The 16,648-nt window shown below is 38.0% G+C and overlaps 1 protein-coding gene across 13 annotated transcripts in view; it reads left to right on the top strand.

Annotated features, from left to right (window-relative positions):
• Positions 1–16,648, top strand: part of RUFY3 (RUN and FYVE domain containing 3) — an 89,981-nt gene that overhangs the window by 10,530 nt on the left and 62,803 nt on the right. For 4 of the 13 annotated variants that reach the window (XM_082390185.1, XM_082390188.1, XM_082390181.1 and 1 more), the window contains exon 2: positions 11,113–11,300. The exons of 8 other annotated variants lie outside the window; for them this stretch is intronic. In XM_082390185.1, coding sequence (XP_082246311.1) covers positions 11,123–11,300 — 178 coding nt within the window. In that variant the 5' untranslated portion in view covers positions 11,113–11,122. Of the gene's footprint in view, positions 1–9,502; positions 10,955–11,112; positions 11,301–16,648 lie in introns of those variants that run through there. One more of the 13 variants, XM_082390186.1, reaches the window with a different exon arrangement.

Below are 16,648 nucleotides of genomic sequence, written 5' to 3'. Positions count from 1 at the left end.
GTGTAAGTGAGGTGTTAAAGTCCCCCACTATTATTGTGTTACTGTCAATTTCCTCTTTTATAGCTGTTAGCAGTTGCCTTATGTATTGAGGTGCTCCTATGTTGGGTGCATATGTATTTATAATTGTTATATCTTCTTCTTGGATTGATCCCTTGATCATTACATAGTGTTCTTCCTTGTTTCTTGTAACATTCTTTATTTTAAAGTCTATTTTATCTGATATGAGTATAGCTACTCCAGCTTTCTTTTGATTTCCAATTGCATGGAATATCTTTTTCTGTCCCCTCACTTTCAGTCTGTATGTGTCCCTAGGTCTGAAGTGGGTCTCTTGTAGACAGCATATATATGGGTCTTGTTTTTGTATCCATTCAGCAAACCTGTGTGTTTTGATTGGAGCATTTAATCCATTCACGTTTAAGGTAATTATCAATATGTATGTTCCTATGACCATTTTCTTAATTGTTTTGGGTTTGTTTTTGTAGGTCCTTTTCTTCTCTTGTGTTTCCCACTTAGAGAAGTTCCTTTAGCATTTGTTGTAGAGCTGGTTTGTTGGTGCTGAATTCTCTTAGCTTTTGCTTGTCTGTAAAGCTTTTGATTTCTCCATCAAATCTAAATGAGATCCTTGCCGAGTAGAGTAATCTTGGTTGTAGGTTCTTCCCTTTCATCACTTTAAGTATATCATGCCACTCCCTTCTGGCTTGTAGAGTTTCTGCTGAGAAATCAGCTGTTAACCTTATGGGAGTTCCCTTGTATGTTATTTGTCGTTTTTCCCTTGCTGCTTTCAATAATTTTTCTTTGTCTTTAATTTTTGGCAGTTTGATTACTATGTGTCTCGGCGTGTTTCTCCTTGGGTTTATCCTGTATGGGACTCGCTGCGCTTCCTGGACTTGGGTGGCTATTTCCTTTCCCATGTTAGGGAAGTTTTTGACTATAATCTCTTCAAATATTTTCTCTGGTCCTTTCTCTCTCTCTTCTCCTTCTGGGACCCCTATAATGCGAATGTTGTTGCGTTTAATGTTGTCCCAGAGGTCTCTTAGGCTGTCTTCATTTCTTTTCATTCTTTTTCTTTAGTCTGTTCTGCAGCAGTGAATTCCACCATTCTGTCTTCCAGGTCACTTATCCATTCTTCTGCCTCAGTTATTCTGCTATTGATTCCTTCTAGTGTAGTTTTCATTTCAGCTATTGTATTGGTCATCTCTGTTTGTGTGTTCTTTAATTCTTCTAGGTCTTTGTTAATCATTTCTTGCATCTTCTCAATCTTTGCCTCCATTCTTATTCCGAGGTCCTGGATCATCTTCACTATCATTATTCTGAATTCTTTTTCTGGAAGGTTGCCTATCTCCATGTCATTTAGTTGTTTTTCTGGGGTTTTTTCTTGTTCCTTCATCTGGTATATAGCCCTCTGCTTTTTCATCTTGTCTATCTTTCTGTAAATGTGGTTTTTGTTCCAAATGCTGCAGGATTGTAGTTTTTCTTGCTTCTGCTGTCTGCCCTCTGGTGCTTGAGGCTATCTAAGAGGCTTGATGGGAGGCTCTGGTGGTGGGTAGAGCTGACTGTTGCTGTGGCGGTCAGAGCTCCGTCCATGGGTTCATTCTTTCAGTTTTCTTTTTTCTTAGTTCTCATCTTAGCTTCATTCTGGATACTTGAGGATCCTAAAAGGTTCTTCATTAGATAACAGAAATTTTACTATAGTTCTGTAACCCAAACAATTATGAATAAAGAATGTGACTAGTAAGATAGTAATGGTACTTAGTGGCTACATTTATAGAATATTTTTATGTTCTAGGCAAGGAGGCACAAACTTCACATGTATCAGTACTTATCCATTTGGGGGGTTATATTTATAAGAGGTTTTTCTTAGAATTTCCATTAGATGGAAGAGCCAGTGCGTAAAACTACTCATTTAACAATGAAAGGTGAAAAGAAAAAAATGGGGAAGAGGAGTAGTTCATATAGAATTCATATAGGTAGGTGCAACATATGTTTTTCATCAGAGTATTTGATACAGTCTTTTAGTGATATCTAAACTGTTATAAAATAAATTCTGATAGAGTAATGTTAGATTTAGAAGATTATATTCTGGAGATATAGATTCTTTGGTTTTAGGAAAAGTCTTATCTCAAACTTTAGTACACATCAGAATCACCTGGAGGTCTTGTTAACACAGATTTCTGGCCCTGTCCCCAGAAGTGTTTTTTGTTTATTTGTTTTTTGTTTTTATTGATATATAATTGACATTTTTTAAATTATTATTTTATATTGGAGTATAGTTGATTAACAATGTTGTATTAGTTTCAGGTGAACAGCAAAGTGATTCAGTTATACATATACATGTATCTATTCTTTTTCGAATTCTTTTCCTATTTAGGTTATTACAGAATATTGAGCAGAGTTCCCTGTGGTATACAGTAGGTCCCTGTTGGCTATCCATTTTAAATATAGCAGTGTGTACCTGTCAAACCCAAACTCCCTAACTATCCTTTCCCCTCAACGTTCCCCCCTGGTTACCATAATTGACATATTGTGTTAGTTTCAGGTATACAACATAATAATTCCATATTTGTATATATTGCTTTTTTTTTTAACTGAAGGACAGAGAATGAATTCATATTCCTGAATAGTCTGAGTATCCAAAGCTCATGTTGTTAATCACTGTATACTCCCTCACCAAGGCCTTAAAGAAACCAGTTTGGGTAGAGGGCAGTAAAAAAGTTCCTGGGTGGGAGAGACAGCAGAGGAAAGGTGGCAAACAAAGCAGCTTTTCAGACTGGAAGAATAGGATTGGCTTCAAAACATGTTCACCTGACTGTATTTTGTCTCTCATCTTTTCCCTTTTTTGTTTGACTTTTAACAGAAACCTATGTGTTAAACAGGTAAAATTTTGTCAAGAAGCTGAGAACATATTTTTCTAGTGTATGTTATAGGTAGTAAAAAGTCTAGGTGGATGATGATGAGAGTTTAGCAAAATTAACTGGATGAAATAATGATAATTCCTTATTGGCTAATATTTTTGAAAATTCCTTAAATAATTAAACAAGTTGCATAAAAGATATGCTGCTTCTCTATCATTACACAATAAGTAACCTGTAGCCATCATAAATAAAAGTAGAATCCCATTTTAATGAACTTTGCAGAACATCACAACTGTTACATTTCTACACAAACCTTATTAACATTATAATGTCTTCCTACAGTGCAAAGTGGCTCAAGTATGAGCTTTAAAATTTATTTTGGGAAGTTAGTAGTATACAGTAAGCATAAAGAATTGGTTTGAAATTACGTGAAAAGAAATGCTTTTAGAGTTACAAAAGCAGTGGTACTTGAGAGGGTACCTATCAATACTGTCATGCCCTCGACTGTAGCTATGTTTGAATAATTGTGAGAAGTTCATAGTCTTTCTAAAACATAACAGATCAGGAATCGAGGGCTGCTGGGCCAAGATGATATTCCTCTTTGCACAACCCATCTTAGTGAGTGTCTGGTTCTAGACTTGCTCCATACGGAATGGACATGACACTCAGCATGTGTCAGAGGGAGTGGCCTGGATGGTGGGGCAGAGGCGGGAAAGTCTGAAACCTCATGATCCGTAAGGAAAGGAGAGATTAGCAGACTGTGACAGCAAAAGGCATGTAGAAAGCGGGAGAAATTGTTTCAGCATATTGCCTTTAAGAATATGGTTTTTCTCTCTAATTTTAGAATCTGTTTACGGACTGTCCACAGACATTTATCTGCTTCCCTTGCCTTTTTTATGAACTTAGGAAATCTGGTCACCTGTTATGAAGGCTTGGTAAAATTCCGACCCCTCTCTCCTCTTCCTTTCTCAAGTCCCAAGTGATGCCCCAGCATACCCTTTACTCAGATCACCTTTTTTACTTTCCTCTACCTTAGTCCCTTGAACATTCATCCTTACTGACTTTCATTTCTTGTGATTGATAGGGTTTTTGGGTTTTTTCCCAGTACTCTCGAAGACAGAATCACATATTAAAATGATGATAATGGCTGCCATTTACTGACTGCTTACTTTGTGTAAAGTGCCATGTTGAGCATTTTACTTTCATTACTTCATCTAACTCTGAAGTAGTTAATATGAGTATCGCCATTTTGTCAGTGAAAAGACAGGCGCAGAAACAAGCACTCAGCTTGTAAGTGATGGACCTAGGATTGACTGTGGGCATTCTGGCTTGAGTCCACATGCTCTCAGCCTCCTTCACCACCTCCCATAACTGGAATCACATCCTAAACTGGAGGTTCCTCTTTAGGCAGCAGTAGCCCTCTAGTTCCTTGTTCTACCCAATAAAGCCCTATTTGCTAAAAATGAATGAATGTGAAATTCACAAGCCACCAGTGTGATACAGAAAATAGTTAGGTATGTAAGCAACACTGAATAGCCATGTGTGTGACAGGGATTTAGGGATTTCTTAAACACCTATAATTTCCTGTTTCTTGTCTATTGCCTTGTTCTTCCTTCATATCCATAGAGGCTAGACATAATAGGTGCTTTATACATGTTAAATCATTGAATCTGTTGTGTATAAATGAATAAAGCCTGTGTTAGAATGACATGTTTGTTGGGGCATAAATATAGCTTGATTTTCTAGAACTTGGGGGGTTTCATGGTTGAAGTGAAACAGTAGGGTGGAAATATATCATTGCAAGAATATAGAGTGCTTTAGAGTTACATATCTATACCAATAAGTATCTATGGAGTATCTGGTATTTGGTAGGTATTATTTTAAGCAGGTGTGTGATGGTGTGTAAAACAGGCAGCGTTCTTCTCATGGAGCCTGTGATCTTTGTGAAGCTAGTTATTTAGTTCCATTTTTATAGCTGAATAAATTGAGACAAGCGGAGGATAAGTTTCCCAAGATTGTCTACTAAGTAGTTGGTAGCTTTACATCTGTAAATTATTACCCACTGCCACGTAGCCATGAGATCCATTTTAGTTATTAAGGTAGGAGTTATTTTCAGTCTTATGCTGGTTAATTTTACAAGAAAAATATTATGCAATGTAATAGTCCTGGTGGTGTTTTTAGCAATCATAACTCAGCTTCTCAGGTATACTCATAGTATATATTATCTTCCTTGGAATATCTACAAAGTAATACTGAGCCTGCCAAGTGTATAAACCTAAACTTGTAGCAATCTCAACATTAGAGGTAGATATAATAGATCTTTGTGTGGGAGAGGGAAGGAAGTGAGAGGGAGAACTGGAGCGTGTGACAAAGTCATGATCTTTCAATTGAATCATCTTATAATTTAGCAGAAACATCTGGACTTTCCCAGATGGCATCATGATGATAATTCATCATGGGAACCCTTTTGTGCTAACAGCAACTAGTGAAATTGGGGGGAGGTGATGAGACTTTTCTTCTTAAATTGTAAAACCGTGACCCAGGAGGCCTTGGGAAACAGAACTTGTGAGCTTTACAAACTGATGTAGTTGCACAAGTTGACAAATTTTAAGAACCACTATTGTGTGCAGAATAGGAACTAAGTAATAGGAGGAGTCAGCTAACTGTAAAAGAAGTAAGTGAAGTGGTCTCTTACCCTCAAACCTGTTGAAGAAGAATTGGCATACCTACCAGAAATCTGTTTCTGAAAAGTATCTAAATAATATCATTTAAAACGAAAAAATTAGAAATAACCCAAATGCTCACCAGCATGAAAATAGATCAAAAATTGCTTATACATACAATGGACTATTACCTTGTAACACAGCAGCCCAAAGGATAAAGTACAAGCTACACACTACAATGTGGATAAATCTTAGAAAATGCAGTTTTGAGTGAAAGGCTTAGGTTATATACAGTATGAAACCCTTTTCGCTACAGTTAAAAAAAAAAACAAGCTAAAATATTATTTAGGCATCCGTGTATTTGTAATAATATTTTTAAAATAAGACAGTGATTTACACAAAATTCAGAAGTAGCTGCCTCAAAAGGGGAGGCAGGAATTCAGAACAGAGAAGGAGCATGTAAATGTAAGACACTGGTCTGTTTCTCCAGTTGGGCAATGGTTTCATGGGTATTGGTGATTTTTTTTTAAGAATTAAAATTAGGCATAAAAGTTTGTTATTTAAAGAAGTTCTGAAATGAGTCATTTTAGAAAATAGTTCTCCCCCCCACTTCATTTATCTTTTAACACTTCTAAATGTATCAGGTGTTCTTAATATGTCCACCCGGATAAGTAAATGTGGCGGGAACTCGGTAAGATGGTTTTTTCAATGGTACAGTTAAGCAAGTGACATCCTTCACGATAGTCAGGAAGAATTTGGTTTACCCTTCGCCAGCACAAGCAGAAAGATACATGCTGAATTCTCAGCTTCTCAGAAAATGCCCACTTGGGAATTCCCTGGTGTTCAATGGTTAGGATGCGGCACTTTCACTGCTGGGACCTGGGTTTGATCCCTGGTCAGCGAGCTAAGATCCTGCAAGCCTTGCTGCTCGGCCAAAATAAAAAAGAAAGAAAGAAAAGAAAATGCCCACTTATTAAAAACGTAAACTAGATGTATAAAGGTGACTAAGTGGAATATATGGTTTGTGAAACATTAAGGTGTAAAGTATGAAAGCGGTTAAAATTTTTCTCTGCTTCAAACCTTGACTTTGTTGAAATAACTGTTTAGGAAATTTCAAGAGGACCTTGCCTGTGTTACTATGTTTTTGCTTTTGTTTTGTTTTCTTTTATTTTCCCTGAGTAAAATTTAATCCTTGGGGTGGAGTGCTGAAGCTGCAAAGTATAGAAGAAAATAATGGACTTCAGGGGCATTCTAGAAGCAGCTGGGGATCCCGGATCTGCCACTTGCTAATCGTGTGACCTTGGGCCAGTTATGTGGCTCAACTTTGGTTTCCTTGAATGCAAAGAGGGAATATCAATACCTACTTTGCAGGATTCTTTCTTTTTTTTTTGGCTGCATTGGGTCTTCGTTGCTGTGCACAGGCCTTCTCTAGTTGCGGCGAGCAGGGGCTACTCTTCATTGTGGTGCACAGGTTTCTCATTGTGGTGGCTTCTCTTGTTGCGGAGCATGGGCTCTAGGTGCGCGGGCTTCAGTAGTTGTGGCTCGTGGGCTTCAGTAGTTGTGGCTCGCGGGATCCAGACCGCAGGCTCAGTAGTTGTGGCTCACGGGCTTAGTTGCTCCTCGGCATGTGGGATCTTCCCGGACCAGGGCTCGAACCCGTGTCCCCTGCATTGGCAGACGGATTCTTAACCACTGCGCCACCAGGAAAGTCCCAACTTTGCAGGATTCTTGTGAGGATTTGATATGATATTTACAAAGCACCTAACAGAAAATAAAAATTCAATAAATGATACTACCTTAAGTAGTAATAATTTTTCCACATCGTGTAACAGGGACATTGGGTGTGACAAATCAGTCTTTGTCTTATAATAGTAGCTGAGTAAATATACTTTAAAGGAATGTAAGTACTAACTTTGAAAAGTGAATCTCATTTGCTTTGAATCAACCGTAATGTGGAAAATTCATGCTGGGTAAGCAGTTGGAACATAGTATTGTTCAGATCATTATCTTGGATTTGAACTTCACATAGCCTTGTTAATTCTGTTTTAGGGCCACAAACTGTACCCCAGACCTCCTCACAACTCTTTTACAAATATATGCAGTTATTCTCAAGTGGAATCAAATGAGAAAATAGTTCAATACAGCCTATAAGTAGTGTGTTTATGAGAAAAGATTATGAGAAAAAAGTTCAAGGTTTGTATGTCTTACTGATGACTTAATATTGCCTTTACATTCTAAGCTAATATGTTTACATAGTAAAGACCCAAATGTAAAAACATTACCAAGCAATATTTAAAATTATTTTTATTAGTCCTCTATTTAGTGCGTGTTTTCATAGTAAATTCATTGCTTATGAACAGAACAATGAGTAACTGTCATGTTGAAGACTCAAGAGTGTTTACCTGCAAACAAGTATAACTGGGTAAAAGTACAGGTTTTCCTGCCCACCCACAGTTCTTATTTCTGAAATAACTGCTAATACCTCCTCAAACTGATAGGTATGGGAAACTCAAGGGTAACCAGTGCAGACAGGTTTTTCTCTCCTTGGCAAAAGTTTTAGTTGCTTTGGGCTTCCTTCCTTGTGTCATCTACCTGGAGAGAAGGACCTTTGGAAGGAATGTTAATCAAGTTTCTGTGCTTATTGACCTAGATGTTCTTGTTGTGCTAGTACGTTGTAATCAATCCAGATCTCCTGTTCAGGGTTAAGTAAATGCTTATTGTTTGGTTGGTGGGAAGATTGTCCATCATGGTTTGTGACAGGCTGAATTCAGATGTTGGTGGACACAGGCAATCCCAGAGCATTCAGATTAATTCACGTATTCACAGTTCTATATTTTAAGAATGTATCAGTGACCTAGAGTCTTGATGTCATATGTACAGATAGCCAGGGCTCTTTGGTATTGTGGTTCCAGGAACTATTCAGTGTAATTTTAAAGATTTTAATGACTGCTTAACTGTGTTTTGAAGTATTACATGGCTTAAAGTGAAACTATAAACTATCCCCCTTTAAGTTTTAATCTATAAAGATGTCTGGCTAGAAAGGAATTGCATTGTAATTAAATGTGAATGTGTTAAATAAAGACTTATATTCAGTATTTGGATATGTAAACTCTGGTTCCTTGAAGAAGTGATCTTGTCTTACTGCTGCATGCCCAGTGCCTGGCACATGGAGTACTCTCAGTGAATATTTACTGAATGAATGAATGAATGAATAGCTCTGGTCCAGATGTAGAATAATGTTGGAAGAGATTTAAATAGAAATGAGTAAACCTAGTTGGAATATTTTATTTTCCTTAGTAACTTGCTGATTTTCTTCCTAATTATAAATAAGCATATACGTATATGTATTCTTAGATTGTACCAGATTGCCTTCCCTCTAATAATATGAAAATACCTGTTTACCTACAGAATCTGGTTCTTAGCATTTTTTCTGAGTTCAATCTCAAATTAGGATGGGAGCATTTATGAATTTTTTTGTATTTGCTGTAAACACTTTATTCCAGTATGGCTTTCATTTTCATTTACTTAAAAAAAAATTTGTTGTATTGAATTATAGTTATTTACAATGTTGTGTTAGTTTCAGGTGTACAGCAAAATGATTCAGTTATTTATATATATATATATATATATATATATATTTATATATTTATATATTTATATATATATATATAAAACACTTGTGCTTCCCTGGTGGCGCAGTGGTTAAGAATCCACCTGCCAATGCAGGGGACACAGGTTCGAGCCCTGGTCCGTGAAGATTCCACATGCCACAGAGCAGCTAAGCCCGTGCACCACAACTACTGAGCCCGTGCACCACAACTGCTGAAGCCCGCGCACCTAGAGCCTGTGCTCTGCAACAAGAGAAGCCACCTCAATGAGAAGCCCGTGCACTGCAATGAAGAGTAGCCCCTGCTCGCTGCAACTAGAGAAAGCCCGTGCACAGCAACAAAGACCCAACGCAGCCAAAAATAAATAAATAAATATTTTTTTAAATTTATGAAATTTTAATAATACTCAAGGAGAAATTTTTCTTTCAGTTTTTAGATATCCCTCTGATAAGAAATCCTAGAACACAATTAATCATCTTGGGACATATTTCTTGAAGTTTTGTGCTCCTCCTAAAAACCAGACCGTTAAGTAAAAACAAACAAAAAACAAACAAACAAAAACTTGTTTTCAATCGTCCAAAACGTTTTCAAAGAAAATCTTTGTCATCCCTTATCTCCTTGTTATTTATGTAGCTCAGAAAGCAAGTACCTAACTTCTTGCTACCAAGGCATAGAGGTCTCATTGGATAATATAGATATGTGGTGAGTGGGTAAACTGGTTGATTGGTTTAGGAGAACTGGATAATGTGCCCTTAGCATGTTCCAGGATGGGAGAATTTTTAAGATACTAGAAACTAATCTAATGCAGAAACTTGGTAAATACAGCAATATCAAAAGAGGGAGGGGGAAATTGCCATTAATCAAGAAGGATTTTACTTTTTTCACTTCAAGTTTATTTTTCTTGCACTTCTGTCCTATCTAAAAAGTTAGGTCTTTGTACTTTGGAGAAGGAAATTATGAATGCCTGAGAGTATGATATTTAAATTGAAAATCTGCTTTAGTTTTTCTTAAAACACCACCTTTAGCAGAGCAAAGAATTTTGATAGCTAAGTATATAAGGAAAAAAGAGGTGAATTATGTGCTTGTTAAAGTAATCTAACTACCTCTTTTACCATCTTTGCTGTGCAGTATTACCCAGTATCAATTGTCTTCCTGTTATCCAGCCCTTTTATCCCACAGAGAGGGGAATTGATGAGGATATGTGCATTGTGTTATGTCTGATCACAGTTTGACTAGCATAGTCTGGAAGTGGGTTGTGCAGGATGAGAGCTAGCAGCCTAATTGCTCTCCCTGCATCAGCAGCATCTATAAAGCATCCTGGGAATTGCTCGCCCTACGTTCAGAGCAGCTGGTCACATGAGCCTGAATTTTCAGTTCAGTTCATTAGTCAGCCATTTTGGTCAACACCCTGCTTACTGCGCACGACCAATCCTATCAGAACTCAGCATCCCAGCTCCTCTGAGCAGATCCTGGAAGTGATTTCTGCAGTTCAGGATTTTTTTTAAGCTAAATCGAAAATATTGGTTTATTTTTTGTTCGTTTTTTTTTTTTTTTTCTTTTGTACTTTTTTTTTTTTCCTGCACACAGAAGGAGGATTTTTCACTTACTCATACAGAGGCCAGTTTTTCAAAGCCAGCTAAGGTAGCATCGGCCGTGCAGGATTTGAAGCCTCTGGCTCAGCTGAAAAAGAAGGAGGTAGGGAAGGGAAGATAACAAGAGAGAAGCTGGAAGAAGACAAGCATCATCTTATTTTGCCAGGTGGTAGGAGCTGTCTATGAGAAGAGATAGTGTAGAATTGTTTATCTTGAACAGTTGGTTCTTAAACCATAAGGTGTGTTTTTTTTTTAACCTCCCCCACCCCGTTTCTTGAGAGCTTTGTTGCAGAGCTTTGGATTTGGGGTTTTTGTTGAGGAGGCTTTAATTATTTTTGTGGGGTTTGTGTGTGTGTGTGTGTGTGTGTGTGTGTGTGTGTGTGTGTTGTGGTCCCAGCTGAGTCATCATGTCGGCTCTGACGCCTCCCACCGATATGCCGACCCCCACCACTGACAAGATCACACAGGCTGCTATGGAGACCATCTACCTTTGCAAATTCCGAGTGTCTATGGATGGAGAATGGCTCTGCCTGCGAGAGCTGGATGACATCTCACTCACACCTGACCCAGAGCCTACCCACGAAGGTATGGTCAGAACCCATCCACTAGTATCTCACCAGCGTCCCCATTGTTACTCGGGCGGGGAGGGTCAGGGAGAGGCAGGAAGAACCCATGCTGTAAACTATTAACAAGCCTGAAAACCTTTCATCCTTACCTACCACCAGCTCCCCTTCTCTACTTTACTGGGAAAAATAATTTTTCCCTGCCCCCTGAGGTATCCTTTCAAAAGATGCTGGTGCTTGTTTAGAGTTCTTTGTCTTGAAGCCTCTAAAAAGAACGTTTGAGGTCACTTATCACATCTGACCCTAATCAACAATGAAAAAGCTATTAATTCTGATTAGATGCTAAAATATTATAGAAATTGTAGTGATTCTTAATAAAGATAAAAAAGGATGACCATAATTATAGGGTTGTACGTGATATAGTTGAAACGCTCATGAAGGGTATCCTATCGTCAGGATATAATGTTATAAACAGGCTATGATATCTAGAAAATATTTGGTCAAACATTTTTTTTCTTTAATAATATAGATTATAAGGTTAGATGAGAAAGCAATTTTACATTCAGTGCTTATTTAATGAATATGGTGTCTTAAAAAAGCACAATGCCTTAAAAAAGCATGATTGATAAGGTAATTCCTTCCCATGGAACCTATTGGTCATTGCTTTTTATAACTTATTTGTGGTATCTATGATGACCCATTTGAAATTTCCACTGTCAGTACCTTTGAAACCTTTGTGGTTCTTGACTTGTGACTTTCTCCCAGAACCTTTTCTAAATTGTGAGAGCGCTTCATCTTCTACCCCTAAATTCTCTTAATACAGTAAGGAAGAGAATTAACATGAGTCATAATTTGAGTCAAATTGTTTTGTATTTTTATGTAGTGACCTCTTAGCTAGTGTTTATTCTCTACCCTTAAAATAATGAAGACAGAAATGCTCACGTATGAGAATAAAAATTCTTCATAAAATCTGCCTAATGTTTAGACATACTGCAGGATAGAGGGCACAAGGTGAATTGCACTTAACAATTGGGTTAGGAAAAGTGATTCCTTTCCCTTGACCTAGCGTCATCGCAATCTTATCATGACTCAGATTTCACCCTTTGTGTCTGAAAAGGATTTTATTTTCCCAGTTAGACACTTTTAGAGAGGGTTAACATCACAACACAAAGCAGTCATTTGGGTGTGTCTTTAAGGGCAATGTTTAAGTAGTTTTTAAGGCCCTTTGCATCTTTTAACAATTGGTTAGTCAGCTGGACAGCTTCCTTCGGCTCTAAGTTTCAGAATGTGCACAGGGGTTAGAAGACATCAGCTAGAACTGCATACAATGCCAGTACTGTTCAGAACAGCCTCCAAAGCTTTAAAAATCTTTAGGGAAGAAAAGTACATTTTTAGAAGGCTACCAAGAAGTCTTTTAGCAAATGCCTCAGTTTGCATATTTTGTTTTAAAAAATATTCATTTTGAAAGTCATGCAATATCAAATATTCCCTTAATTATAAAATTTAGTGTGTCAGTGTCTCAGAATAACTTTTAACAAATTTAATAACTTGAATACATATTTGTTTTTTGAGCAAGATTCCTGTGAGTGAGCAAAAGTGAGCTGTTTGGTTCACATAAGCATTTGTAGTGGTGCTGTTTGAATTCAATATGGAGAAATCTGTGATGGAAAATGGATGAGGGCTGCAACCTAAGCTTAAGTGGCACATCCTTAGATTAAGGGAAACAGACAAACAGGAAGTTCCCAACACCTTAGAATCAACTATGGAGGGTGTGGAGGAAAATAGAGAAATGCTAACAAATGAATTTTGGAATTCTGCCTTAAATTGGGTAAAAGAAGCAACAATTTCAAATGATTAGCACTAGAAGTAATAAAAGAAAGTCCAGACCCAGGAAAACATCTATAGTTTTCGTGATCTAGGAAACCAGGTAAATAAAATACAGGGATTTTATTTCCTTGCTCCACTGGCTAACTCTGGATGTCTAAACAGTCATTTGAACCAAAGAAATGTCTGCTTTAATATTGATGCTAGTGACAATTGTTAAGCTTAATTTAGCTACTAACCTTTAAGTGGTGATCACCAGGCCAGTGATAATAGGAATCTTTCTGTGTTGACAAAATGGAGCACCTGGTGCCCAGGCACAGGATTATTCAGAGAATACTTCAGACATCTGACCACGCAAATCCTGCATTGGGGCCCTCTGACTCCCACAAGAGAAAACGGGCAAAAGCATAATGTATCCTCTTAAGAGGATAATATAGACTAACTTTGTGGCCTCAGCACTACAAGCATGGTGGTTTCCAACTTTTGTTTTCTGAAAACAGAGTTCCTTCCTTCACTGTGCTGTCCAAAGTGTAGGCCTGGACCTAGAATTTCTGCCTAGCTTAACTCATAAATATGTGGGAATAAAAACTCACTTAATTATTTCAGTGCTTATTGGTGGTCAAGGAGGTGATCTTTCTCTCATTTCTTTTAATACGCTTTTTTTTGAAAAACCTGGAGCAAATCTCCAAATCTTTAATTGTAGGGAGAAGGTTCAGCAAAGGCTTCATCCAGTAAGTGACACTTGGGCTGGGCTTGACCTTGTGTGATCACTAGACGATCACCAGGCTGACACCGTGGAGGGTAGGGGTTGGAGGGGACGTTTCAGACGGTACATAGTGAGCTGGCCAAGCTCGGGTATAGCAAGTAGTTAGGAGTGGTACCTACCAGATAGTAGGTTAGGAGGATTAAATGAGATAATTAATGTAAGGTGCCCTATAAATTTAGTTATTTGTGTAATAGTTATTCATGGAGCAGTGGTTTGAGCTGCAACAGTTTAAGCCCCATTCTTAAATCTATTGCCATTTTAGTGTGTATTTCTGTTTTTATATCTAACCTTCTGGAGTAGTCTAAACTAGTTGTTTACCAGACAGACTAAAGGTTAGTAGCTTAAATTCATATAAACGAGAAAATAATCGGTTAAAGATAAAACGCAGTTATCAAGAAATACTTGTTTTCCTATTAACCTTCTTTTAAAGAAGAGGAATCTGGCATTGAGAGGTGAAACGCAGATGATCGGTTTAGTGCAGTAAAATATACCATTTGGTTATAAAGACAACTATAAGCTTTGAATTATTATTATTTTTTTTTTAAAGGGGAAGAGGAGGAAATGAGTCTTTTTTTTTAATTGATTGATTGATTGATTGATTGCTATGTTGGGTCCTCATCTCTGTGCGAGGGCTTTCTCTAGTTGCGGCGAGCGGGGGCCACTCTTCATCGCGGTGCGCGGGCCTCTTCACTATCGCGGCCTCTCTTGTTGCGGAGCACAGGCTCCAGACGCGCAGGCTCAGTAGTTGTGGCTCACGGCCCCGTTGCTCCGCGGCATGTGGGATCTTCCCAGACCAGGGCTCGAACCCATGTTCCCTGCATTGGCAGGCGGATTCTCAACCACTGTGCCACCAGGGAAGCCCCTGAATTATTTTTTTTAACTTAGAAAATATCCTTCTCAAATACAGATAATAAGAGGCAGACTATGAAGAAATGATACATTGAGCAGACACATTGAGGAGAGAATCTCTGCTCAAGTCTTTGATTTTAGTGTTACTATAGAGAACTGTATGTGATGGCCGACTTCAGACATGCTGTTACTGCATACCTCTGCAGTTTTCCCCTGGTAGTTTCATTTTGCTTTAGTGTTCATTTAGAGTATCTGGCACTTATACTGTAATGTATAAAGAGATAGCTTATATGTAACATCTGTGAGTGTAGTAATGATACTGCACCACATGCAAGGAGTGTGTTTTGGTCTGTCAGTTGGTCAGAAATATTTATTGGGCATCCCTTGATGCAAAGTCCAGTTCTAGAGACTAAGAAATGGTGTCCCTTGCCCTCAATGAATTCACAGTCAAGGAAAAGAGATGAAACGAAGATGTCAGAGGCTGCTGTAAAGCAAGTGTGAACTACTTCGTTGCTAAAGGACAATCCTGTTCCTTAGCAACTGCACATGGAATTCAAAGCCAGATAACACTTAGGGTGACCACACTTCCCAAAGGACAGTATGGCTGTAGATTTAGGATCAGGTTTTTCCATTCAATAGGGAATACGCTACTGATATAATAAGCAAGGAAAAATCCCCTGAAGATGAAATGGAAAATGTTTGTTATCCAGTGACTGTGGATAGTGTCTGGTGCTGAGATAACTCCATTGACATTTACTAACATACTTTTACTCATTAATATCACTGCACACTAGTAAAACCCCATCCTGCCTGGGACCTGCATATGTTTTAATGAAACAAGTGCATGTCCCAGTGGGCATTTTGTCAGGGGAAGCCAAATGGCTGTTTACCAAGAAACTTCATAGCATGAATTCACTACAGTCTAGTGCAGGGCTTCTAAATCTGGGAACCATGATTCAAAAAATTATATGTAAAATTTTACATCTGTGCTTTTTTTCTTTCTAGGGGAAAAATCCTTAGGGTCTGTTAGAACCCCCAAAGAAAAAAAGCAGTGTGTAAAAAACACAGTTTTTATCATAAGATCAGAACCTCGGCCCTTAATTCAATGTACATTTAAGTACCCCACCTATAATTTATGCTCCACACTATGCTAGGTCCTGAGGTACAGCACAGTGAATAAGACCGCTCCTCCGTATTTTCTGAGCTTATTGACAAGTGGGAGGTAGGGTAGTTCAACAAGTAAAATGGCAATCACTGCAGTGCCGTGGTACACGAGCCAATGTATGAAATATATATGTATGAAATTATATAAACCAGATTTAAGGCATCTGGCTATTGTAGTTTTCTGCTATGATTAAACAAATAGTGCTGTATGTGTTAGGCCATAAAAGAGGGATATATGTGCTCCGTTCCACAACAGAAGCTTAATATTGTCTTTCATTTTAGTTTCCGCAACTACCAGGGTCTAATTATGTCACATCCAGATTCCTACACCTACTTTTAGCTTTTCTCCAAACCATTTCTCTTCCTATACTGATTCATTCTTTATAAAATTGCCAAATGAGTCTTCAAGAAAGTAAACTTTTCATTCTTGTACAAGAGCCTGTTTCAGGAAACCTTTATATTGAATGTAGAATATTCCTGAAAAGGTGGTAGTGGTGGTGGTGGTGTAGCAAGAAGAGATGCTATGTTTTACTGAGCAGCTACTTTGTGCCAGGAACTGTTTTCCTCTAAGTAATATATATGCATTATCTCATTTAATCCTTACAAAAACCCTTTGAGCCTAGGTACTGTTATCCCCATTTTACAAATGGACAGATTCAGAGATGTAGTAAGTGTTGGAGCCTCCATCCAACCCACATGCAGCTCACCTACACCACAATTCAGTGAGTGTACGTCCAACAATAGACCTGCGTGTCATAAAGAACATC

The sequence above is a fragment of the Balaenoptera borealis genome (assembly GCF_965194805.1).
Source record: "Balaenoptera borealis genome assembly, chromosome: 4".
In the NCBI taxonomy this organism is placed as follows: domain Eukaryota; kingdom Metazoa; phylum Chordata; class Mammalia; order Artiodactyla; family Balaenopteridae; genus Balaenoptera; species Balaenoptera borealis.
The sequence above is the reverse complement of the archived record's forward strand: the minus strand, read 5'-3'. Positions and strand labels throughout refer to the sequence as shown.